Source organism: Myxocyprinus asiaticus, chromosome 6 (genome assembly GCF_019703515.2).
Source record: "Myxocyprinus asiaticus isolate MX2 ecotype Aquarium Trade chromosome 6, UBuf_Myxa_2, whole genome shotgun sequence".
Taxonomy (NCBI): Eukaryota; Metazoa; Chordata; class Actinopteri; order Cypriniformes; family Catostomidae; genus Myxocyprinus; species Myxocyprinus asiaticus.
This window is the reverse complement of record NC_059349.1, coordinates 3098711-3124753: the sequence shown is the minus strand read 5'-3', so window position 1 is coordinate 3124753 and position 26043 is coordinate 3098711. Positions and strand designations below refer to the sequence as shown.

Below are 26043 nucleotides of genomic sequence, written 5' to 3'. Positions count from 1 at the left end.
CTAAATAAACATGAATGGTGTTGATGTCTGAGTTGCTGTTGTGTTCAGACGATAGCTGTATTGCATTGTCAGTGTTGTCTTGTTCGTACACAATGATAGCAGATTAGCCGGATAGCTAGCTAGCGGTTCCTGAGCCTCATTGCCGTTTTCCATGACAGCAGGGCTATGTAGCCGCTAGCCTGCTAATAAGATTTTCATGGTGCAACATGACAATGACAGAAGTAATCTTCAGCATATCAGGGATAATGTAAAAATAGATACTTACCTCATCTGTTGTCATTAAATTGGATTTCAATTATATGTCTGTTTAACATTTGTCACTATTTCCTGTTTATTTTAGACCTGGTGGAGGTGAAAGAGGAAAGTCAAGAACTGAATGACGTGGATCAGAAATACCATCAGTATCATAAATCTGAAAATGTCATAACTGGTGAAGAATCTTTTATTTGCTCACTGACTGAAACTTATTTCTCTCAAAAAAGAACTCGTGGAACAACAGCCAAAAAATATTTTACATGCCCTCAATGTGGAAAGAGTTTTGCAGTAAAACAAGGTCTACAGAGGCACCTGAGAATTCACACTGGAGAGAAGCCTTTCACGTGCCATCAGTGTGGGAAAAATTTCACAGAGAAAGGAAATCTTGATTGTCACATGAGAATTCACACTGGAGAGAAGCCTTTCATATGCCTTCGGTGTGGAAAGAGTTTTGCACGAAAAGGAGTTCTTGAGAAGCATCTGATTATACACACTGAAGAGAAGCCTTTTACGTGCACACAGTGTGGAAAGAGTTTCTCAGCAGAAGGAAATCTTAAGAGGCACCTAAGTGTTCACACTGGAGAGAAGCCTTTCACCTGCCCTCAATGTGGAAAAAATTTCGCAGAGAAAAGAAATCTTCTTTATCACATAAGAATTCACACCGGAGAGAAGCCTTTCACATGCACCCAGTGTGGAAAGAGTTTCACACAACAAGAAAACCTTAAGAAGCACCTACGAGTTCACACTGGAGAGAAGCCTTTCACATGCCTTCAATGTGGAAGGAGTTTTGCACTAAAAGGAGTTCTTGAGAGGCACCTGAGAATACACACTAAAGAGAAGCCTTTCACATGCACCCAGTGTGGAAAGAGTTTCACACAAGAAGGAAACCTTAAGAAGCACCTCAGAATTCACACTGGTGAGAAGCCTTTCACCTGCCTTCAATGTGGAAAGAGTTTCACACAAAAAGGAAGCCTCAAACTTCACATAAGAATTCACACTGGAGAGAAGCCTTTTACCTGTCTTCAGTGTGGAAAGAGTTTTGCACTAAAAAGAGCTCTTGAGAGGCACACGAGAATACACAATAAAAAGAAGCCTTTCACATGTCTTCAGTGTGGAAAGAGTTTTGCACTAAAAAGAGCTCTTGAGCGGCACATGAGAATACACAACAAAAAGACTTTCACATGCACTCAGTGTGGAAAAAGTTTCACACACCAAGGAAACCTTAAGAAGCACGAAAGAATTCACACTGGAGAGAAGCCTTTCACATGCCTTCAGTGTGGAAAGAGTTTCACACAAAAAGGAAGCCTAAAAAATCACATAAGAATTCACACTGGAGAGAAGCCTTTCAGATGCACTCAGTGTGGAAAGAATTTCACAGAGAAAGGACATCTTCAGTGTCACATAAGAATTCACACTGGAGAGAAGCCTTTCACATGCCCTCAGTGTGGCAAAAAATTTGCATTGGAATCATATCTAAAGATACACCTGAATATTCATGCAAATATAAAGCCTTACCTGTGTTCTTTTTGTGGAAAGAGTTTTTCACAGCTAAAATATTTTAAAGATCACAAGGTAACACATACCGGTGTGAAAGCTCATGTATGCTCAGAATGTGGTAAAGCCTTTAGCAGAGCTCATGAATTGAAAACGCACCAAATAATCCATACTGGAGAAAAACCTTACGAGTGCTCACATCATGAAACGTTTCAATGTCAGGACACCTGAAAACCCATGAGAGAGTGCATACTGGAGAGAAGCCACTGCACTTAATGTGGTAAGAGTTTCACCCAATCGAGTAATCTACAGACTCATCTTAAGCTTTGTCCAAAGTTGTCATTGTGAGCCAAGTTCATTTTCAGGGTAAACACTTTCAAGGAAATGGTGTGAAATTCAGATTAACATAAGAATGAAATTTCATGATCAGAAACAATGGGACTCATTTATTAACTGTGCATCTGTTGGAATGCTCCTGTTAGCCCAGAAAAGGTTTGTCAGATGGTTTTAGCATGTTGTGTACTCGTAGCAGAGCAGCTCATCTGCTGCGATCAATTGAAAGTTAGCCCTCAATCCAATTTTTTGAACTGCAGAAGGCCAGCCGGGCAGCTAGTACCCCCCAGAGAACCGGGTTGTGGACCAGCAGGGCGGGCCACCCCTCCACTTAGTCCAGAGATGCATGCATTTATCAGACCCAAAACCCATTGGTGCCCACTTAACAGCTCTCTGGCCGCTTTGGTGACTCTAGATAACCTTGGGACGATCACGCGCCCTCCACGATGGCCACAACTAATTTGAATGCCCTATAAACTTTCTATGGTACTTAAAGCTCCTACCATCACGGTTCGGTTCTGGATAGAGAGACCATTTGAGCACTGTCTTTTGGACCTCATGCACAGTCTTAACCTTTCTTAATTGTGATGGGGCACAGATAAATGCTCCAACACAAGCAGCATTCGAAGCACTGCCTCAGTCCTTCGAGCATCTAGTGGTACATATTGCAAAATCATTCAAATTTTTTTTTTTTTTTTTGCTATGCACAACTATGCTGTTTTGTGTGATGGTGGCATGGTATCTTTCTCTACACATTTGCCACTGTACAGGTGCGGTGGTGCTGAAAACGAATTCATGTGTGCACACTAGTTTTTCCTGTGCATATAAGTGTTAGGGATGTGCATGGTAAAAAAGGTTTTTGATATTAGAGTAACTGTGAGGGTTCATGAATTTTCAGGACTACGGTATAAAGAATGTTTATTGTGATGGACATATGTCAAACATGACTCAAAATAGCAGGATATAAGGTGCACAGTGAGATATGAGCCTAAATAGCACAACACATTGATCTTCAAATGATAAAATCACTCACATTAAAGTCAAACAAAAATAATCAAACTTTAACTGCCTGTAACAATTAAGTGTCAATCCTTATATGTCTTCTGCCCAGGCAAGTTCACATATTTGTGAGGCAGTGAATGCCTGTGTTGTCTTATGCATGAATTAACACTGTTACGGTTTATTGGCCTCTTAAGGATGCTTTGATTTAATAGAAAAACAATGTATTTCCTGTATGTCTGTATTTCCATAGAAACAAGAAACAATCACATTCCTCCTTGTCCATTGTAATGTGCTGTTTCCTCACCTGCCATCGCCTCTATGCACGTCCTGAATGGTGGCTCGTTAGAGCGCGTGTTCATTAGCTTACAGTATCGAAAAAAGACGTGCTTAGACGTTGTTAGCCCTACTGAACGCATTTAATTAACAGCATTAACTTGTGTTATAATTGACCTGGCTTGTTGGTGTTTGACGAAAATAGAGTGCTTCAACTGAAACTCCGCTCATAAGCATAATGAAATGTATATATGCTTATTTTGTTGTTATTTGAGATATACACTATATGGCCAAAAGTTTGTGGACACCCCCTTCTAATTAACAAATCTGGTTACTCCATTAAATCCAGTAAAGAAAAATCTTAATGTTTCTTTATGTAATGGCTTGGGCTTTGTGTGCTTCCAAATTTGTGGCAGCTGTTTGGGGATAGCCCTTTTCTGTTCCAGCATGACAATGCCCCTGTGAACAAAGTGAGGTCCATAAAGAAATGGTTTACTGTGTCTGGCGTGGAAGAAATTGACTGGCCTGCACAAAGCCCAGACCTGAACCCCACTGATCACTTTTGGGGTGAACTGGAACAGCATCTGTAAGTCAGGCCCCATTAACCAACATCAGTTCCTGACCTGACTGATAGCCTTGTGTCTGAATGAGAGCAAATCCCTGCAGCCATGTTACTACATACAGTATAGTGGAAAGCCTTCCCAAAAGAGTGGAAGCTGTTATTAAAAGTTACAGAGGATGGTGTGGAGTAGATACACATATGTATCATACATATATATGGATCAGTACAACAGTATATACACATGTGGATTGATAGTTTAAGGGCAGTGTGCTTGGCTCTCGTGCAACAGGTCGCAGGTTCAAATTTTGCTTTTCATAACTTATTGTTTGTTTGTCTGTTTGGATACATGTGGAAAGTAAAATACATCCAGCAAATTCACAAAAAGCCATTTTTGTGTTTTAATGGTAAAATCATAGTCAGTACAGTCACATAGCGCAGCACCATTCATGATTACATGAATGATGCAATAGTTGATTTTTAAAAGATGTTTTCTGGTGATTCATTTGGACAGTTCATAAATAAACCAGTTAAAAAAAACAAAAACAGATTCTCTTTAGCTCCTGCGTAAGTGAACTGCGTCTTCATTCTTTTTTTAATAAAATTATTTAATTGCAGCTGTTTTTGAATCAGTTATATACAATTGTTGTGTTATTGCTTTTATTCTATCTATCTATCTATCTATCTATCATATATATATATATATATATATATACACACACAGTTGTGTTCAAAGTTTGCATACCCTGGCAGAAATTGTGAAATTTTGGCATTGGTTTTGAAAATATGACTGATCATGCAAAAAAACAAACAAAAAAAAAAACAGTCTTTTATTTAAGGATAGTGATCATATGAAGCCATTTATTATCACATAGTTGTTTGGCTCTTTTTTAAATCATAATGATAACAGAAATCACCCAAATGGCCCTGATCAAAAGTTTACATACCCTTGAATGTTTGGCCTTGTTACAGACACACAAGGTGACACACACAGGTTTAAATGGCAATTAAAAGTTCATTTCCCACACCTGTGGCTTTTTAAATTGCAATTAGTGTCTGTGTATAAATAGTCAATGACTTTGTTAGCTCTTACGTGGATGCACTGAGCAGGCTAGATACTGAGCCATGGGGAGCAGAAAAGAAATGTCAAAAGACCAGCGTAACAAGGTAATGGAACTTTATAAAGATGGAAAAGGATATAAAAAGATATCCAAAGCCTTGAAAATGCCAGTCAGTCCTGTTCAATCACTTATTAAGAAGTGGAAAATACGGTGATCTCTTGATACCAAGCCAAGGTCAGGTAGTCCAAGAAAGATTTCAGCCACAACTGCCAGAAGAATTGTTCAGGATAGAAAGAAAAACCCACAGGTAACCTCAGGAGAAATACAGGCTGCTCTGGAAAAAGATGGTGTGGTTGTTTCAAGGAGCACAATATGACGATACTTGAACAAAAATGAGCTGCATGGTCAAGTTGCCAGAAAGAAGCCTTTACTGCGCCAATGCTACAAAAAATCCCGGTTACAGTATACCTGACAACACCTTGACATGCCTCACAGCTTCTGGCACACTGTAATTTGGAGTGACGAGACCATAATAGAGCTTTATGGTCACAACCATAAGTGCTATGTTTGGAGAGGGGTCAACAAGGCCTATAGTGAAGGGAATACCATCCCTACTGTGAAGCATGGCGGTGGCTCACTGATGTTTTTGTGGGGGGTGAGCTCTAAAGGCACGGGGAATCTTGTGAAAATTGATGGCAAGATGAATGCAGCATGTTATCAGAAAATACTGGCAGAAAATTTGCATTCTTCTGCATGAAAGCTACGCATGGGATGCCTTGGACTTTCCAGCACGACAATGACCCTAAGCACAAGGCCAAGTTAACCCTCCAGTGGTTACAGCAGAAAAAGGTGAAGGTTCTGGAGTGGCCATCACAGTCTCCTGACCTTAATATCATCGAGCCACTCTGGGAAGATCTCAAATGTGCGGTTCATGCAAGACGACCAAAGACTTTGCATGACCTGGAGGCATTTTGCCAAGACGAATGGGCAGCTATACCACCTGCAAGAATTTGGGGCCTCATAGACAACTATTACAAAAGACTGCATGCTGTCATTGATTTTAAAGGGGCAATACACAGTATTAAGAACTAAGGGTATGCAGACTTTTGAACAGGGGTCATTTCTTTTTTTTCCTTTGTTGCCATGTTTTGTTTTATGATTGTGCCATTCTGTTATAACCTACAGTTGAATATGAATCCCATAAGAAATAAAAGAAATGTGTTTTGCCTGCTCACTCTTGTTTTCTTTAAAAATGGTAATTCTCCAAGGGTATGCAAACTTTTGAGCACAACTGTGTGTATATATATATATATATATATATATATATATATATACACAGGGTTGGGGGTTACTTCTGAAATGTATTCCACAACAGATTACAGAATACATGCTGTAAAATGTAATTTGTAACTTACTTCAAACTTACTTCTCTGTCTGCTTGTATGAATGTAACACATCATAAGAAAGTGTTTCACCGCTGTTTAAATGCACTTTGGATCGCATCATTTATATGTATAAATGTTTTCCATCTGAAAGGACTAAATAATAAATTAAACAAATGACAATAAAATGCAAAGTAATCTCTTCAGTAATCAAAATACTTTTTGAATGTAACTGTATTCTAATTACCAATGATTTAAATTGTAACTGTAGTGGAATACAGTTACTTATATTTTGTATTTTAAATACGTAATCCTGTTACATGTATTTCGTTACTCCCCAACCCTGTCTATATCTAGCTATATAAATATAATATATATATATATAGATAGATAGATAGATAGATCTATACCAGGGGTCTGTTGAATGCTTGATCCTGATTGGTTCACGGACGTTCTAAGGTGTGCAATTATTTTTCAAGGAAACGCATGGCTATAAAGTAGATCCAGGTCTTGACCGCATAACGGTTCCGTATCACTTCGCCAACTTATTTCAGTTATTTCAAAGAGCCCTACAGGCTACCACAACAAAATAACCAATTAAAGAGCACCTATTATGGTTTTTAAACATGCCTAATTTTGTTTTAAAGGTCTCATATGACAGATTTACATGCATCCAAGGTCAAAAAACACTTTAATTTGCTCATAATTTAAATTGCAGCATTACCTTTTTCCCAGTGTCAAAAACGACTCGTTCAATGATCCATTTTATAGGATTCATTCTAAACAACTCCTTTCAGAGAGCCTACTCTGCTCTGATTGGTCAGATGTCCCAGTCTGTTGCAATTGGTGTACCGCTTAGTTTAGTGTTTGAGGGCGGGTCAAAGCTGTTCGCGAGCAGCCAATGAAGACCAGAGGCGGGTTTTTTGTTACCAAATTACATAGGTTAGTACAGGAAGTAAGTCTGGAATTACTAACGACTCGTTTCAGGTGTTCAGAATCAGTTCTTTCTTTTGGGAGTCAATAACTCCATTTGTCGTGCACTTTGATTTTTGAAACTTTGCAGACTATTTTACATTCACAAACAGCTATATAACACACTACATGAAAGGTAATATTTGAAAAACCATAATAGGTGCTCTTTAAAACAAAGACATTGGTTAAAGTAAATCGGTTAAGAACGTCAAAACAATATCTAATATATCCTACATTGATGTCAGTTTCAGCTAAAAAGAGCCCTCATGCTCCCTCGTCTCCCCCGCACTTACGCTCGCACACAAACACATTTGCACGCTCGCACACGCACACACACACACACACATGCACGCTTGCACTAGCACACACACGCTTGCACGCACACACACACACATACTACCTTTTTACTCCTATGCCGTAAAGCAGCGCATCCTCCGTTGCTAGTTCTAACTATTGTCTAATTGTTGCTAGTTCGAATTAGCAACGAAGACTTGAGCTCTATCAAAGCTAGATACACTTGATCAGTACAACAGTTTTTATATTATCTGAAATATCTGTGAGAAACACCCTTGCGATCCCCCCCATCTCTCTCTCTCTCTCTCTCTCTCTCACACACACACACACACACACACTCATGGACACACAGGTATACACGTAACGCACACACTTAAGGACCAAACAGAATCATGAGAGAAAAACAGAATCGTCATGTCAGCGCACTCCATCTCAGTGGGGATGAAAAAAAAAGTTATTAAGGTTTACAACGGGAATATGGTGACACGCATCTTGGCGATTTTGAAGCAGTGTTACTTCTGACGAGAGCTGCCACAAAAAAAGGTAATCCCAGAAGCGAGATATCAAATTTTCTGAGTTTCTCTCATTCGATCCCTCAAATACAAACTCACAAAGGCACACACGCACTAATTTGTTACTCCAGTAAATCCAGGTAAAGCAGCGCGAGCCTCCGTTGCTAGTTCTAATGTGATGTTTTCGAATTGGCAACGAAGGCTTAAACTGTATTAAAGTAAGACTCTGAATCTGTGGCAGAAGAAAGTAGTTCCTCTCATAAGAGCGTTTTAGGGACAAAAACCAGAAAATGTTTTGAGATAAAACCCTGAACGATGTCTTAAGGTGTGGTAACCGTGGTATAAACTGAATAATTGACTCCGGCCTGTTAAATTGTTTAAAAATAATGCACCCGTTGTGTGTGCATTCTTTTTCAACAATTCAACGGGCCGGAGTCAATTATTCCTTACATATATATATATATATATATATATATATATATATATATATATATATATATATATATATATATATACACACTACCAGTCAAAAGTTTTGAAACACGACTGAAATGTTTCTCATGATCTTAAAAATCTTTTGATCTGAAGGCGTATGCTTAAGTGTTTGAAATTAGTTTTGTAGACAAAAATATAATTGTGCCACCATATTAATTTATTTCATTATAAAACAAAAATGTAATTTTTAAAAAAAATTGATGACTTGGACCAAATAATACAGAAAAGCAGCCAATAAGTGCCCAACATAGATGGGAACTCCAATACTGTTTAAAAAGCATCCCAGGGTGATACCTCAAGAAGTTGGTTGAGAAAATATCAAGAGTACATGTCTGCAAATTCTAGGCAAAGGGTGAGTACTTTGAAAATGCTAAAATATAACAAAGTTATGATTTATTTTGGAATTTGTTTAGTCACAACATAATTCCCATAGTTCCATTTATGTTATTCCATAGTTTTGATGACTTTACTATTATTCTAAAATGTGAAGAAAAACAGGTAGTGTATATATATCAAATTAAATATGAATCCACTGACACAAGACACGGGGCAATCTGAATGCAAGATGATCCAGCAGGTGGAAAGAACTTCAATACATCAGATGATTTGTAGAAGGAATAACAACTTTAATTTTGTAAATTAATAATAAACTGGATATTGAATAAATTCAAAAATACAGAAATGAAAAGTTTGATTATATATGTATATTGAGTAAATAAATCTAAAGATGTACAAGTGGACTAAGTCCTAAAACTGATAATAAAGTGTCTTGTCTAGTCTAAGTAAATGGTGCAAGGGAAAAATTCATTTCACATGTATAATTCTCATATTTAACCTTTACTCTAGTTTTACTCTAGTTTCTAGCTTCTTTTATCTGTGTTGTTGCATTACTGTGTCATACAATATGTGAGAGAGACCGCAATATTTGTACCAGACTTTACTGATAGTCTCAGCTTTTGTAAACACAAGTGAGATGGCATAGGCCAGAGAATGAGTTAACCATTGGGTCAACCTGACATAGTGACAATGTGTTTATGCAGGAGAAAGTAACCAATCAGAGTTTTATTTGAATGTGGTAAGATCTTGTTTGTTTGAGATGGTATAATACCCATGTGTAGTGAAATGATTGTTGGGAGACTACTTCTGAATGAGACTTTTTCCGAATAAACTTTTTTCTGATGGTGAAAAGAAACCGAAGACTTCATTGTGTTCTTTCTCTTTATTGGAAAATTAGTACAAGTTGAGCTGAGGCCTCAGAATTGGAGAAAATGCAGAGAGCAAAAGTGCAGAGAGGTTAGTCTTACCAAGAGAAATTTGTCAGGGTCTATATACAGGGTTGGGAGGGTTACTTTTGAAATGTATTCCACTACAGATTACAGAATACATGCTGTAAAATGTCATTTGTAATGTATTCCGTTAGATTACTCAAGGTCAGTAACGTATTCTAAATACTTTGGATTACTTCTTCAGCACTGGTAGATTTTTTCACTTGTTTTGATTATAAAAACTCTGCCAAGACTCTGTAAGACAAAATACACGTTAAAAATACATTCTCTGAAAAACCTAAATATCTTATGCAGTGTTGTTTCTAACACAAGATCAATCAAATTGATCTTGTTTTAAGGATTTTTAGATTTTTTTTTACAGGAAAACAACACAAAAATTATTATCAAGAATACAATTTTTGCCCTAATATCAAAGGTCTTACTAGAAGAAAAGAAATGATGATCCAACGTGAATTTTCTTGATAAAAAATATGATCGTGTCTGGTAACATGTGCATGTAAAATGGCTAGAAATAGCATTTTAGCTTAGCATAAAGCTGACAATTTACACAAGGTTTATTTCTATTTCTTCTGCTCCAAACTTACTTCAAACTTACTTCTCTGTCTGCTCGTATGAATGTAACACATCATAAGAAAGTGTTTCACCGCTGTTCAAATGCACTTTGGATCGCATCATTTATGTGTATAAATGTTTTCCATCTGAAAGGACTAAATATGAAATGAAACAAATGCCAATAAAATGCAAAGTAATCTCTTCAGTAATCAAAATACTTTTTGAATGTAACTGTATTTTAATTACCAATTATTTAAATTGTAACTGTAGTGGAATACAGTTACTTATATTTTGTTTTTTAAATACGAATTCCCGTTACATGTATTCCATTACTCCCCAACCCTGTCTATATACTATGTGTGTGTGTGCCAAAAGCACTTCCTTAGTGTATCACAGTTCTGTATGATGATAACAGTTCTGTAAGTAAGAAATAACTCAAAGTGTCAGGTCAGGTCGCTCTGACCAATTAAGGTGGGAAAGTTGCAGTTAAGTCTAGAGGTCCAAAACAGACCCCTTGCATATTTGTTTTAGCTAGGTGTTGTAAATCCTTGATCTCAGCAAGATAAGCAAAGTGATCAAGGTATCCTCCAGATGCTCATTGTTTAGACAATTAAGCATATAAACCAGACACTAAGGTCTCTCACCCAGACTCAGAGGCCTCTATAGGTCACAGAGTTCACACAAACCCACAAACAATATCATACTTAGAGAATAACTTTTTCCAGCATACATTTTAAAATTGATAAAGTACATTGATAATATAAATGCATAGTGAAATAAGTACATGAATGTGGATATATGACTATGACTTCATGACTGATTATTACTGATTACAAGTATAATATCACATACGCAAAGTATAAAAGAAAAGAAAATCATCTGTCCACATGCATCAGTGTGTAAATTTATATCAAGTTTTAACTTAAGCAAAATTCCAGGTTTGTCCTGATCCAAAGATCCAGATGAAAATCTAAAGGTCCAAATCTTCTACAATCTATTGGAAATGGAGTGTCACAACAACCCCAACAAACAACTTTAGCCCTTATTCCTGAATCAAAACCTTCTCTGCGCGGCCCCTCTGATCACCGCGAGAACAGCGTTTACCTTCAGTTATAACTCCCTCTCTTTTATTTTCACGTTTAAAATACTTTGTGAACGTATATTAAAATAAAGCATGTTTCTTTTATTATATGAAATGGGGATGAAAGTGGGATCATCCTGTGATTGTATTCAGTTCATCTAATCATCATACAAATGTGTGATTGCAGTCAGAAAGAACTTAATCTCCAAATACCCAACATATAAAAACTGTGTTGATTTTCTTTGTCATCCAGCCAATGTATTTTTTCAATGAACGCATGCAGTCTTCATTTGTTATGTCTGTTTTAAGTCTCACTTTTACTCACCCAGCCACAGTATCATCACAATGTATACGTGCAATCATCATTTGAAGTCCATTGTTGATTAAAGCACTAAATCCAGCAGAAACTTCAGCATTATCCTCATATATTGGAGTGCTTATGACAGACATCACTGCTTTCAGCCCACAGCCAGGTTGACCATGCTGACCAAAAACTAGGTATACCTGGAGAACTCAATTTGGGTGGGGGTATCACTCTTTTAGTGACTGTTGTTGCGGATCCTTCCCTCCTAGTCGGTGAGTCTTTTACACTTACCGGTTAAAAACGGAGGGAAGGTGTCACAATTTACGACTGCCTTTGATTTTTCTCAACACTTCACTGTCACGCCCCCATTTTCGCAGCCAATAAACCTGAAGCTTTTGAATACACAGGTATTTTTCAATGTTACTCCAAGATTCTGCAGCATATGCTATGTTAGGTTGTTTGTTAAAGACATGTTCTATTGAGAACATACTGTATAGCAAAAAGAAATAGCATCCTTATATATATAATTTATTGACATGATGTACAAAGAGCTGGTCAACAAAAGTGTGTCATTGGTAGAAAGTGAACTATTCAAAAGAATATTAAAGAACCATGAACTAAAATAAAACAAAAGTACAAACTTGTAAGGTATGCATATTTACACATAATGTTGTATAAATGTACTGTAGGCTACAATATATTTATATAATTTCAAGCTGTATACAAATATAAAGCTTATGTTTACGTTATATAAAATAATATAAGACCAAAGTATTAAATGTAAACTTTTTTACACATTTATTGTCACGAAGTTCAAAGATCTGGGCAGCAGAAATGTTTTTCTTTAATGGTCTGTCATGAAATGATATATTAGATATGTCATACAAACTTCTTGACTCCAAAGAGCAATAAGCTTCTCCTCTAAATGTACCATCCACGAGCTGACCTGAACATTATTTTCATCAGTGATCACACTCACAGCTGCATATCATCACAAGTGCTGATTGTTATCCATAGGGATTCTGTCACCAAGCGTTTTTTCCTGGGGTTCTTCTTCCCTTAAATGACTAAATGAAATCAGAAAGCAGAGGCACAAAAGCCTGTTTTTATGGAAAGTAATTTCTTTACTCACTGAAAGCTGCATATGGACATATGCGTTCTACGGAAAGCCTTGAGGGGATTAATACACAATCACACATTCACAAGGTAAAGTTACTTCATGAATTGCAACCTAAATCACTCTATTACAGTTTTTATGTTCATGCGGTACTCCTGTTGTTGAGATCTCCACGTGACAGGGAATCAGAGAGAGAGAGAGAGAGAGTCAGGGGGATCGTTATGAGAGGTATTACTCTCTGCATTGACTATATCTCAGAGGCCTCAGTCTATCTAGTCTTAATCCTTTCTTTTACTTAGTTCATTAGATGAATCAACATACTATAGACTTAGTTTACAGGTTATATCTTTAAGATCTTTTTACACAATATATATTCAACATTTATTTCTTTATTTTTTGAATTTTTTCAAAAAAAAATGTATTAAGTTTTACAAATTAAAGTTGTTATTCATTCTACAAACCATCTAGTTGACTGAAATAATTTCCATCTGCTGGATCAATTTGCACCACTTTCGGTGAATCGCGGAGTAAACGTGCCGGATTTGCTTCGGTCATGCTGCAAAGTTGAGGGGATGACAGCCTACATATCGTGTTTTATTTGTTTCTTATTGCTTTCAGAACAACAGGTGATTTACTGTAAATAAGAAGACACCGCTATTAATCCTTGGATTTTTCAACCCATAATACACCCTCTTTAAACAACGACTGTCACTCTCAAAACTACATTAAACAATTAAAATAGTAAACATAAACACACATTGTGGGGTTCAAAATCTGAGTCTGATTCAAAATTTAAACTAAACCTAGAGATAAAGTTTTAGGATTTTGCGAGACCGATTCACCAATGTGAAGCACTGCCTGAATTGATCGGTGCACTTTCACAAGATGTTCTGTAGAAACATTAACATGCTGGAGCATGATTATAATCATTGGGTATTGTACAAGCTATTTACTTAAACTGTTATGCTGATAATACATTTTGTAATGAAAAATAAACTTTTAAAATACAAAAATGCAAAATAGGAACATATTTACAAGTGGACAAGTTTAAAACTCTGGTTTTGTCGCAGTGGGTGAGAACCAGCTTAAAATAGAAATTTGATTGGGAATTGGACTACACTTGTCACGCTTTATGCTTTGCGCCATAAATTCTGTAGCGGTGTTGTTACCCTTCTAAATAGTAGTAGTGCAGGATACACTGGCTGTGTCTGAAACCAATGATAGCTCAATAGCTTGTTACCTCGCTGCCCTATCAGTCAATGACTCAACAGACATCATTTGCGTACAAATGTACCTCCAGAAACTGGTTTTGGACAGGCTACTGAGGCAGTATAACTTCACATTGTTGCTAGGATACCAGCAACTGATTATCGCTATCTGGTGTCCACTAAAGGTAACGCATCTGCTTCATTCAGTCCAACTGAACCACAATGTCAAGAGAGTTTTGGCGATAACCAAGTGTATGTTTAATAACTACAATACCACTTTTTTATTTACACAAATTGGCTATCAACTGCCTCTTCGGCCGCCATTTTTTTTCCTTCAGCTCAACTGCTGTGAATCCACACATACAGGATTGTGGGGTTAATAGGCAGCAAAGGATACATCTATGCTGCCTTCAAAAATCGATCAGATGAACGTTTCTCAGTAGACAGGATGTGCCTTGATCCCTTCTTACATCCATATACAGCCTCCGGAGGCAGCATTTTTCTGGTTTTGGATGCAGCTACTGTTTGAGTATTTCCTTACGCATTACCGAAACATCATGAACATCATTTAGTTAGAACATCATTACAATAATTGTGTGTGTGGTGGTGTAAAATTAAAACTTACTCGAACATCCACTCAAAATCCGAGAGTGGTTTTCCCTTCTTCCCAATGGTCCTGAACATTGCCTTCATCCTGCTTATATGTTTACTGTACACCTAACTTACTGAGGCTATTGATGTGCAGTGGCAAACTAGAAAGAGCCATTCTAACTAAACAACTGAAACCTTGACTGTAGGCTGATGGAGCCCCTTTGAGGACAAAACTAGAATGTGTCTTGTCACATATAGGTTGTAAGTTGACACAGATAACTAAATGACAAAGCGATAACCTGACAATGTTAGACTACTTCACTGCACCCCCCAGTGGGTGGCATGTGACACTGCAAAATTCAGCGGCCAAATAGAAAATGTACACGCATTCAGCGAATGGCAAATGTTACTCTCAGACCCAGTGGCGGTTCTAGCTTGTATGGCGCCAAGATGCCACCCTGGGCATCACAAGTTATCAACTTGCATTCACCCTTGGTAAGGTCACGCGTCACTAGGAGGAGGAGTCAGGAAGCGCGTCATTGTTTACATTGTTTATTATTATTATTATTATTATTTGGAAAATATTTTTTATATTGTTTTGAAATTGTTTTGGACTGTTTTGGTTTGTGAACGGCGCTTGGTCTGTGGTCTGTGCAAGCTTCTCTTGTAAACAATGACGCGCTTCCTGACTCCTCCTCATGAAGCGTGACCTTACCAACGAGCTTACATCATCTCTCTCATGAGCGCAAGTCACAGAGATGTACGGAAGTGAACATTTGTAGTTAAAAAGTATATAAGTATTGTTTTGTTTCTCAAAATAATCAAATGTTTGGGTTCAGAAGAACTTTATTTGTCGACTGGAGTCATGGAGTCACCCTAAATATGCATTTTGGACCGTCAAAAAATGGAGGACATTCACTTGCATTGTTTAAAGGAGGAGGCCTGAAATGAAATCCTAAAAATCTTAAATTCTGTTTTGATGAAGAAAGAAACTCAGATACATCTTGGATGATTTTTTTTTTGTTTTTTTGGTATGATGTGGTTGATGTGTCTTTTAATGCTGTAAACAAAAAAACAAAAAAAACATTTTAATTCATTAATTTATTTTAAATATTAGAAATATTGCATTTAAGCTGTGTCTCACATCTTGTGCTCAACCCTGTTATCAAAACCAATCTAGCCTGATAAAGGAAATGGAAAAACAATAGGTCACATGGCAAACAGGGAATTACATGTTTAAGAAATTTGCTAACAGCATGGCCAGAAGAAAAGTAATTTAAAAAAAAAAAAAAAAAGTGAGTTGGAAAACAGTGTGGACATTAATTCAGTATCAATTAAATTACTTTGTACAGCTAGTGCTTTTAATAACACATACTGTTTTATAGTTGCTTTACAGAGAACATTGAACTTTGTGTACAATGTTTATAATGTATGTCCAAATAAATGTTTATTTGTATTGCATGTTGTTCTTTTTGTACAGTACAGTTTATTGTGTGGCATCTAATACATTGTTATTTCCTACACAAGAACAATAAATTCAATCTATCAACAGGATCAGTTGTTCAGTCAACACTAAAACATTTCATGTAGGTTATAGCATTTAGATACAGATATTATGTATGTAAACTAACAATTATAAAGCTAGATTGAGCTTACTACACATTCCTCTCCTGCAAAATAATTGTATTTTATCCAAAAAACAGCAGCATGACAGTCTCATCGCCTGAGTCCTGTAATACACGAGCATCCCGCTGTCTGGACCTCGCCTGTATCTGCAGTAAGTACATAATCTCGGTACAACAAACTCTTCAGGTTTACATTTACATTTACATTTATTCATTTGGCAGACGCTTTTATCCAAAGCAACTTACAAAAGAGGAAAACATAAGTGAATCATCTTAAGGAGACAGTGGTATGAAAAGTGCTGTATTACAAAGTTTCACTAGCATCAGAATAGTATTCAAGGTTCTGACTAGACTCAATATATGCTTTAAAATAAACATAATTATCTACAGTTTTCAAAACAAGTCTAACTTTACAGCTGTAAAGACGCTAATAGGCTCAGGTAATAGTGCACAGGTGTACCTAATAAAGTGTTCGGTGAGTGTGTGTGCATGTGTGTGCGTGTGTGTGTGTGTGTGTGTATATATATATATATATATATATATATAAGTTTTTGTCTCCTTGCCAATGATGATTAGATTTGATGCTCTTTTCTTAGCAGGAATCAGGCACTGAGAGATGACTTTTTTTCATGTACTTTTTATATGCTTTTTGATTATATATATATATATATATATATATATACACTATATTGCCAAAAGTATTCGCTCATCTGCCTTTAGACGCATATGAACTTAAGTGACATCCCATTCTTAATCCATAGGGTTTAATATGACGTCGGCCCACCCTTTGCAGCTATAACAGCTTCAACTCTTCTGGGAAGGCTTTCCACAAGGTTTAGGAGTGTGTTTATGGGAATTTTTGACCATTCTTCCAGAAGCGCATTTGTGAGGTCAGACACTGATGTTGGACGAGAAGGCCTGGCTCGCATTCTTCGCTCTAATTCATCCCAAAGGTGCTCTATCGGGTTGAGGTCAGGACTCTGTGCAGGCCAGTCAAGTTCTTCCACACCAAACTCACTCATCCATGTCTTTATGGACCTTGCTTTGTGCACTGGTGCGCAGTCATGTTGGAACAGGAAGGGGCCATCCCCAAACTGTTCCCACAAAGTTGGGAGCATGGAATTGTCCAAAATCTCTTGGTATGTTGAAGCATTCAGAGTTCCTTTCACTGGAACTAAGGGGCCAAGCCCAGCTCCTGAAAAACAACCCCACACCATAATCCCCCCTCCACCAAACTTCACAGTTGGCACAATGCAGTCAGACAAGTACCGTTCTCCTGGCAACAGCCAAACCCAGACTCGTCCATCAGATTGCCAGATGGAGAAGCGTGATTCGTCACTCCAGAGAACGCGTCTCCACTGCTCTAGAGTCCAGTGCTTTATACCACTGCATCCGACGCTTTGCATTGCACTTGGTGATGTATGGCTTGGATGCAGCTGCTCAGCCATGGAAACCCATTCCATGAAGCTCTCTACGCACTGTTCTTGAGCTAATCTGAAGGCCACGTGAACTTTGGAGGTCTGTAGCGATTGACTCTGCAGAAAGTTGGCGACCTCTGCGCACTATGCGCCTCAGCATCCGCTGACCCTGCTCTGTCATTTTACGTGGCCTACCACTTCGTGGCTGAGTTGCTGTCATTCCCAATCGCTTCCACTTTGTTATAATACCACTGACAGTTGACTGTGGAATATTTAGTAGCGAGGAAATTTCACGACTGGACTTGTTGCACAGGTGGCATCCTATCACAGTACCACGCTGGAATTCACTGAGCTCCTGAGAGTGGCCCATTCTTTCACAAATGTTTGTAGAAGCAGTCTGCATGCCTAGGTGCTTCATTTTATACACCTGTGGCCATGGAAGTGATTGGAACACCTGAATTCAATTATTTGGATGGGTGAGCGAATACTTTTGGCAATATAGTGTATATACAGCTCTGGAAAAAATTAAGAGACAACTGAAAAATTATCAGTTTCTCTGGATTTATTTTATTGCTGTACAATAAAATAATAATAAAGATAACACATTATTCACAGTTACTGCAACTTCAAAATTGCTGCACTTACAGTATCTCATAATTAAGGGAGAAAAAAATTAAGAAGATTTGGAGATGTCCTAATATGGTGAGGTAGAGAATTCCAGAGTCATGGGCCTGGATTATTGTAACTCATTGAATATGGGGGCTTCTCAATCATCTATATCACAAAATGCTACTGTCAAGCCCTTCATTGTCTCCTCCACTATCTACAGATAAAAGGTCCGAAATATATGGAGGAGACCAGCCACGGGCCGTGCATTTTAAGTCTAGGCCTTCAGTGTGATTCATGCCATTAAGAAAACACAGTTTCACAATGAATTAGACGCCGTATGCCTATCATACATAACGTGGCAGTCAACTAGTAATACCAACTGACATTTTAAAAACACGTCCACGCATGAAAGCCAGAACTTGAAATGACACTTAATGCTCAAACAAGCCTAATTTTATCTGCAGCATGACTGTTTTGTGAAATGAACATCTCATGAACAGACATTCAAAAATCATAATTTTTCATATGAATCTGCCAAGGAGGTTATAGTACCTGGAAAAATCTATCAAATAATATTTGTGATTTAAATGTTGCTTGCAATAAATTTTGTTTCGTCAGGGTACACAGTTATGCTGCGTTCCATTCAAGTTGGATGTGGGATATTCCTACTTAATATCTCCGACCATAAATGCATTCCATTCCCCGATATTCGGAACTGCAATGCTCCCGTTAACTTAGCAGGGGTTTGACTCTCATTAGAGATGTCTCCTAGCAACTCAACTGATAAACAATGCTGCAGCGCTAGAATTTGTGCTTCAGGTGTACGATTATCAAAAGAGATTATAAAGTTTTATACACCTGCTTCTGCAGGCATTTGTTAAACAAGCTTTAATATCATGTAATGTGGAAACAAACTATTTATCACTTACTTTGTATATCTCCCTGAGTGTCGACATGTTTGTGTGACATCATGCCCCTGCATCTCGGCGAAATCGGAGTTGAGAATTTCTGCACGAGCCTACAAGTTGTAATTCTGACTTCAAGATGCATTCCATTGCACTTTTCCTAGTAGGAAGTTGTAAAATCCGACTTTCCAAGTTGAATGGAACGCAGCACTACTTTTCAAAACTTGATCCGACACTGAATGCTCAAGCAGCCTAATTTACACTTAGAAAACTCCTGATGTTGCTATAACAATGCAAAAAGCACTTACCAATTTACTTGAAGTGAAAATCAGTAATCCTTTCCTGTTTAATACATTAAGCAATCACACGATCATGCAGAACATCTCATGTTTTTAAATCCATAAGGATCTCTTTCTCAGTGATGATGTGGCATTGACAGCCGACTCGTCAGCAAGATCTCACGCTCTTCGCTTTCAAATTACGTACATCACTTAAAGCGTGATTGCGTCACTCAAGGCCAGCTAGAAGGCCTCGACTGGGACATATCCTAAAGATCACACCCACCAAGAACAAATCAATCAATCTGATTGGCTGATGAATCTGACAATCTGACTTTAGTTGCCCATTCATTTGCACTGTTGAGGGATTCTGAAGAAATTCTGAAGGCCTGAGGGGGTGGAGCTCAGACTCATGCGCTGCTTCGGGCATATGATTTGTGAAACAGTTGATGTAAGCATCAAGGAATAAATTCTGACTGGATAAACTTTTCGTTTTTCTCTATTTGTTTGTAGATTAATTAAGAGTGGAAAGTGATTGAAACTACATAGGCAAAAAGGTGATTGAGAATGAACAGATGAAATATATTGATTTATTTGGCAAATTAGGCCAGCAGAGAAGGCTTTGCTGGCCCTGAGAATTCGCCACTGGAAGAGACAGTCCATGGAGCCCCTTAAAAACAAATAATAAAATCTTGAACTGGATTCTATATTTAACTGAAAGTCAGTACAGAGAAGCCATTACCAGTGATATCCTGTCTCTTTTCCTGGTACCAATAAAGAGCCTGTCAGCAGCATTTGGACTGACTGAAGAGGTGTTATAGATGATTGACTCCTGTGGCACTTCTTCCTGGAGAGATTTCAGTCTGATAGACAAATGACCGCTGATATCAGTGTAAGGAATGGAGGGTGAGGAAACTTTTGTCCTCCATTGTGGTGACTGTAGGCATCCACAACAGAGGCTCGAATATCCAGAAGAAATCCACGATCATAAATGTGGCGTGATGAAACTCTTTGAACTGAGGAACAGAGAAATAGAACCAGCAAGTACAAAACAGGTAAAGCAATCACCGGTAGATGAAGCAGGTGATGGCATGTCGAAAAGTCCACTGGCACCATCTTGCCTCATTCTGTAGGTATAAGGTAGAAGGAAATAAGGAAAAGCAGAATATATATGTCATAATCTCATACACATGACAGTTGAGGAACAGACACACATTAAAAAACACTGTTTTAAGCAGAGAGATATTAGCAGAGTAGGCAGTATCTGTGTAAATGGCTGCATTGACTTCAAATTCATCATATTAGTGTGATTTTTTTTTTTTTTTTTTTTTTTTTTTTTTTGTGTGTGTTCAAGGGAGTCGATCAAATGGCGGAGCGCAAACAAAATATATTTATTTTTTATTTATAATCATGCCCTCTTAACTCTGAGTGGAAAACATATTCACACAATACTATCATCCAAAAATAAAAATGTATGCACTGAAACTACAAATGAGTCTCAGCCCAGCTAGCCAAAATACATAGATGAGCCAAAACATTATGATCACTCAGAAGTGAGGCATTGACTTTGGATCAAGATGCTGTTATGACGAAATGCAGCAGTGTGGCTCATTTCTCCAGCATCTTGAAAGTGAATTCTGTAGCTTGTTTATGTGAAACAATCTAAATAAGAAATACTCAAACCCCGCTGAAACCCTTAAGCATGAAAGGCAGAGTTTTCAGACGGTCCCTTACGCACCATCAGTGTTTCGTGCATTTTTTTAAACGAGAAATCATCAAAGAGTATTGAAAGAATCGGTTTATTTGAATTTGTACATACTGCAGTGCAATGAACAAAGCAAGGTGCGGTTCAGGGAATATACAGACTTAACATAGGGTGCATCCAAGACAGATGAGCATTCATGCCAGTGAATTATAACAGCTACAACAGTACATAACTAATGCTAAATAATAATAACAAATAAATTGGAAGATATCGTTACAATTAATATTTAATATAAGACAATAAGTATTTACATTGCAGTGAAGAGTACTAATTTCATGTTTTTGAATGGGAATATGGGTGGCCTTTACCCACTGGGTCGTATACGCGGAAGGTTTGTGTACCTTTTATTATCAGACAAATGTGAAGGCTGTGTGTAAATGCTGATTATGAATTCACTGGTCGAGCTTTTGAGGAGCATTCATGAACTTTCTTTAGCATGTTTTCCTTGATAAACAAGTCCCTCACCCCTAAGCTCCCAAAGCGGGGTAAAGTTAGTTTTAGGTTCGATGTTTTTTGATATTCGGTTTCTCGTTGCTCTCTGCCGGCGGCAAGTTTGCAAAGATTGCGCGCACACTGTTATGGTATATAAATGTAAATGGTATATAACTATAATATACAGACATAAAACACTGCACTCAGAACTGTCAGTTGGTGTGGCTGTAGAATTATGACTGAAAATGCCCCGATGCGCTTTCATTGCTTAGCGTACGTAAGGGACCATCTGAAAATTCCACTCACTATTGAACACAGGCGGTGTCCAATCACTCATTCAGCTAACATGCAAGTTAAACATAAAACATTAAAAGTACACTTTTACATTCCAAATGTTGTAGTAGGTTGCCAGTTAATAGACTGAGCAACTACAAGTGAGATTTTTACAGTAAATCCAATAATATGAATACAGTATTAGATTATTTAAAATAAATAAATAATAATTCACCAAAATGTTATTTCACATTCCAAAGGTTATAGTAAATTCCAAGATGATAGACTGATTTACGACAGGTGAGATTATTACAGTAAATCCAATGAGTTCAGTATTAGGTTATTTTAGGGTAAACATCATAAACATTCAGGAAAATGTTATTTTCACATTCCAAAGGTTATAGTAACTTCCCAGTGGATAGACTGTTTAACTGTAAAAATCTCACTGGTAGTAAGTCAGTCTATGTGCTGGGAACTTACTACAACCCTTAGAATGTTAAAATAGCATTTTGGTGAATTTTAGTTAATTTTTTTAAATAAACTAATACTACTCATATTATTGGACATAATGTAAAAATCTCACCTGTAGTAATTCAGTCTGCCCACTGGGAACTGACTACAACCTTTGGAATGTGAAAATAATGTTTTCGTTAATTTTAGTAGTTGTTTTTTTTTTTTTTTTTTTTTTTTTTTCATTAGTAAATACTGCACATTCAAATGCACAGCCATCACTCTGGCGATCTACTAAAATATCTATTATTATATATTATATATTTTTTGGGTGGGGGTTATTTTTTTTAAATAAGATTTTTTATTTTATTTTATTTTTTAAATAGAACATGCAAATCAGTGGTGAAATAAATGACCGCCCTGACGCCAGTGACGTTTTAGTTGTGGGTGGAGTTTTCAGACGGTCCCTTACGCACCATAGGCGAATATCTAACTTATAGCGAACCTAAAACTAACTTTATCCCGCAGTTAAACGTAAGCCTGTCTTTACGATGTAGGCATATGCTTCAATAGTCTTGTGATTGTATGGTTATTTTCGTCATCTCATTTAAAACCATGCCTTTTCAAACCGGAACAACGTCAAAGACAGCAGGTTTATGTGTAGGGCTGTCTGATAAATCTGACTACTTGATGAGAGAGATAGGTCAGCTGCAATAAATGTGGCGAGTTTTTGAGAATAAATGGTAAATAATGTAATATTATCTGAGACATATTCATAGGAACAATTAAACAGCAGAGGACTTTTATTCTGTCTCAAAGCATTGAGAAGACGACGGTGCAGGTTGACCAATCAGAAGAAAGGGGCGTTTCAGGTCCACCCATATGTGCAAATCAAATATTCAAGCCACATATTAGTGAAATCAAATAATCAAAAAACACAGTGTCCCGTAGCTATTTTCCAATTTTAATTTGAGCATTAAATCGAAATTACGAAAAACAAGTCATTATTTGTTTTTTTTAATATTGTGTTTGTAAATGAATAATAAAATAAGTCGTTTTATGTTGATCTGATTTTGAATTCCTAATTGAATATGAAATGAACTAATGATACACGGATTAAGAAGCTCTAACGTAATTGATTTTGGACATTCATTTACAACTCCATTTAGTTACAGTGAATTAATGATATATATATATATGTTTTCCTGTTGCTTCTTTTCAAGTCTACAAAAATACGTTTTGTTTGTGGTTTTTTTTTTTTTTTTCACCTTTCTCTATCCACATTGCTCTAGATCTCACATAAGCTCCTGTTGCTTTTTGAATGTATAAATCATCAAGACAACCAGGAAGGTTGTTGAATAAAACTGCTACCCCCGCAGAATGAGTAGAGGCATGCGCAAACACTACTTTATCTCCCCACTGACTTGACCAGAACGCAACATCGTCCGGGTTGGAATGTGTTTCTTGCAAGAACATGCAAATGAGAACCTTTGCTTTTAAAAAAAAAAAAAGCTTTTCTTTCTTTTGACAGCGTTATGACGACCCCTTGTGTTTAAAGAAAGACAAGAAAAAGAAGATACAAAACTGATATAAGAGCAAGAAGAGATAAAAACAAACAGATCTTTACAGAAAGGAAAAATCTAATTGTATATATATACATCAAAAAAAGAAATGTCCTCTCACTTTCAACTGCTTTTATTTTCAGCAAACTTAACGTGTAAATATTTGTATGAACATAAAAAGATTCAACAACTAAGACATAAACTGAACAAGTTTCACAGACATGTGACTAACAGAAATGGAATAATGTGTCCAAAATCAAAAGTAACAGTCAGAATCTGGTGTGGCCACCAGCTGCATTAAGTACTGCAGTGCATCTCCTCCTCATGGACTGCACCAGATTTGCCAGTTCTTGCTGTGAGATGTTACCCCACTCTACCACCAAGGCACTTGCAAGTTCCCGGACATTTCTGGTGGGAATGGCCCTAGCCCTCACCCTCCGATTCAACAGGTCCCAGATGTGCTCAATGGGATTGTGATCTGGGCTCTTCGCTGGCCATTGCAGAACACTGATATTCCTGTCTTGCAGGAAATCATGCACAGAACAAGCAGTATGGCTGGTGGCATTGTCATGCTGGAGGGTCATGTCAGGATGAGCCTGCAGGAAGGGTACCACATGAGGGAGGAGGATGTCTTCCCTGTAACGCACAGCGTTGAGATTGCCTGCATTGACAACAAGCTCAGTCAGATGATGCTGTGACACACTGCCCCAGACCATGACGGACCCTCCACCTCCAGATCGATCCCGCTCCAGAGTACAGGCCTCGGTGTAATGCTTATTCCTTCAACGATAAACGCGAATCCGAGAATCACCCCTGGTGAGACAAAACTGCGACCTGTACCTGTCCCGCAGGTGTGATATTCGGATGTACCGATCCTGTGCAGGTGTATTTACACATGGTCTTCCACTGCGAGGATGATCAGCTGTCCTTCCTGTCTCCCTGTAGTGCTGTCTTAGGCGTCTCACAGTACAGACATTGCAATTTATTGCCCTGGCCACATCTGCAGTCCTCATGCCTCCATGCAGCATGCCTAAGGCACATTCATGCAGATGAGCAGGGACCCTGGGCATCTTTCTTTTGGTATTTTTCAGAGTCAGTAGAAAGGTCTCTTTAGTGTTCTAAGTTTTTATAACTGTGACATTAATTGCCTACCGTCTGTAAGCTGTTAGTGTCTTAACGGCCGTTCCACAGATGCATGTTCATTAATTGTTTATGGTTCATTGAACAAGCATGGAAAACATTGTTTAAACCCTTTACAATAAAGATCTGTAAAGTTATTATTTTTTTTTTTTTTACAAAATTATCTTTAAAATACAGTGTCCTGAAAAAGGGACATTTATTTTTTTGCTGAGTTTATAACCAATAAAGCTCAGTCTTTGACAAAGCACTGTTACGAGTCCCCACTCAACAGCAAATATAGTGTGAATCATCCCCACTTACATTTCTCCTCCAACACAACGAATGAGTTAAGAGATTTCAGAATTGGCGTCCAGGACAACTTGGGCACAATTAATATATAGCCATGAGGACCACGATAGTACGCTTTCTTCCCAGCAGCTCTAGCCTCGCTAACCTTGGGCCTCTGAACTGCGCAAGCCTCTTGAACTTCCTTGGAGAGATCCTCGATGAACTTTACTCCCCTGGCCTTGCAAACATCAGAAAACTTGGTGGAATGCCAGAATTCATCTCTGTATTTCTGCATAGAAAACTGAATGATCACCTGCCTGGATCTTTCCATTTTCTTTGGATCAACGCGGTGAACTGTGTCAACAATTTCATCAAGTTTGTGCTGTAGATGTGGAGCAATTTCAGCTAGAAGTGAGATGATTTCTCTCTGGATATTTTCGCCTGCAGTTTCCTTCATGCCGATCACTCTGAGATTCCATTGTCTTTTATAGCATTAAAGCTCCTACGTTCAAGTTGCCAGATCTGTATGTGAGATGAGGACAGTTGTT

The 26043-nt window shown here is 37.7% G+C and overlaps 2 protein-coding genes across 5 annotated transcripts in view; one reads left to right on the top strand and one right to left on the bottom strand.

The window, feature by feature from the left end:
• The window catches only part of LOC127442874 (gastrula zinc finger protein XlCGF57.1-like), a 44180-nt gene extending 35616 nt beyond the window's left edge, over nucleotides 1-8564 (top strand). The window contains exon 2 of one of the 2 annotated variants that reach the window (XM_051701159.1): nucleotides 341-8564. In XM_051701159.1, the coding sequence (XP_051557119.1) occupies nucleotides 341-1980 (1640 nt within the window). In that variant the 3' untranslated portion in view covers nucleotides 1981-8564. The remainder of the gene's footprint in view (nucleotides 1-340) is intronic. The other variant, XM_051701160.1, reaches the window with a different exon arrangement.
• LOC127442946 (gastrula zinc finger protein XlCGF7.1-like) overlaps nucleotides 1-26043 on the bottom strand; it is an 898889-nt gene that overhangs the window by 754399 nt on the left and 118447 nt on the right. The window contains exon 4 of one of the 3 annotated variants that reach the window (XR_007897558.1): nucleotides 20600-20733. The exons of 1 other annotated variant lie outside the window; for it this stretch is intronic. The gene's annotated coding sequence lies outside the window, so the exon portion shown is untranslated. Of the gene's footprint in view, nucleotides 1-20599; nucleotides 20734-24191; nucleotides 26018-26043 lie in introns of those variants that run through there. One more of the 3 variants, XR_007897556.1, reaches the window with a different exon arrangement.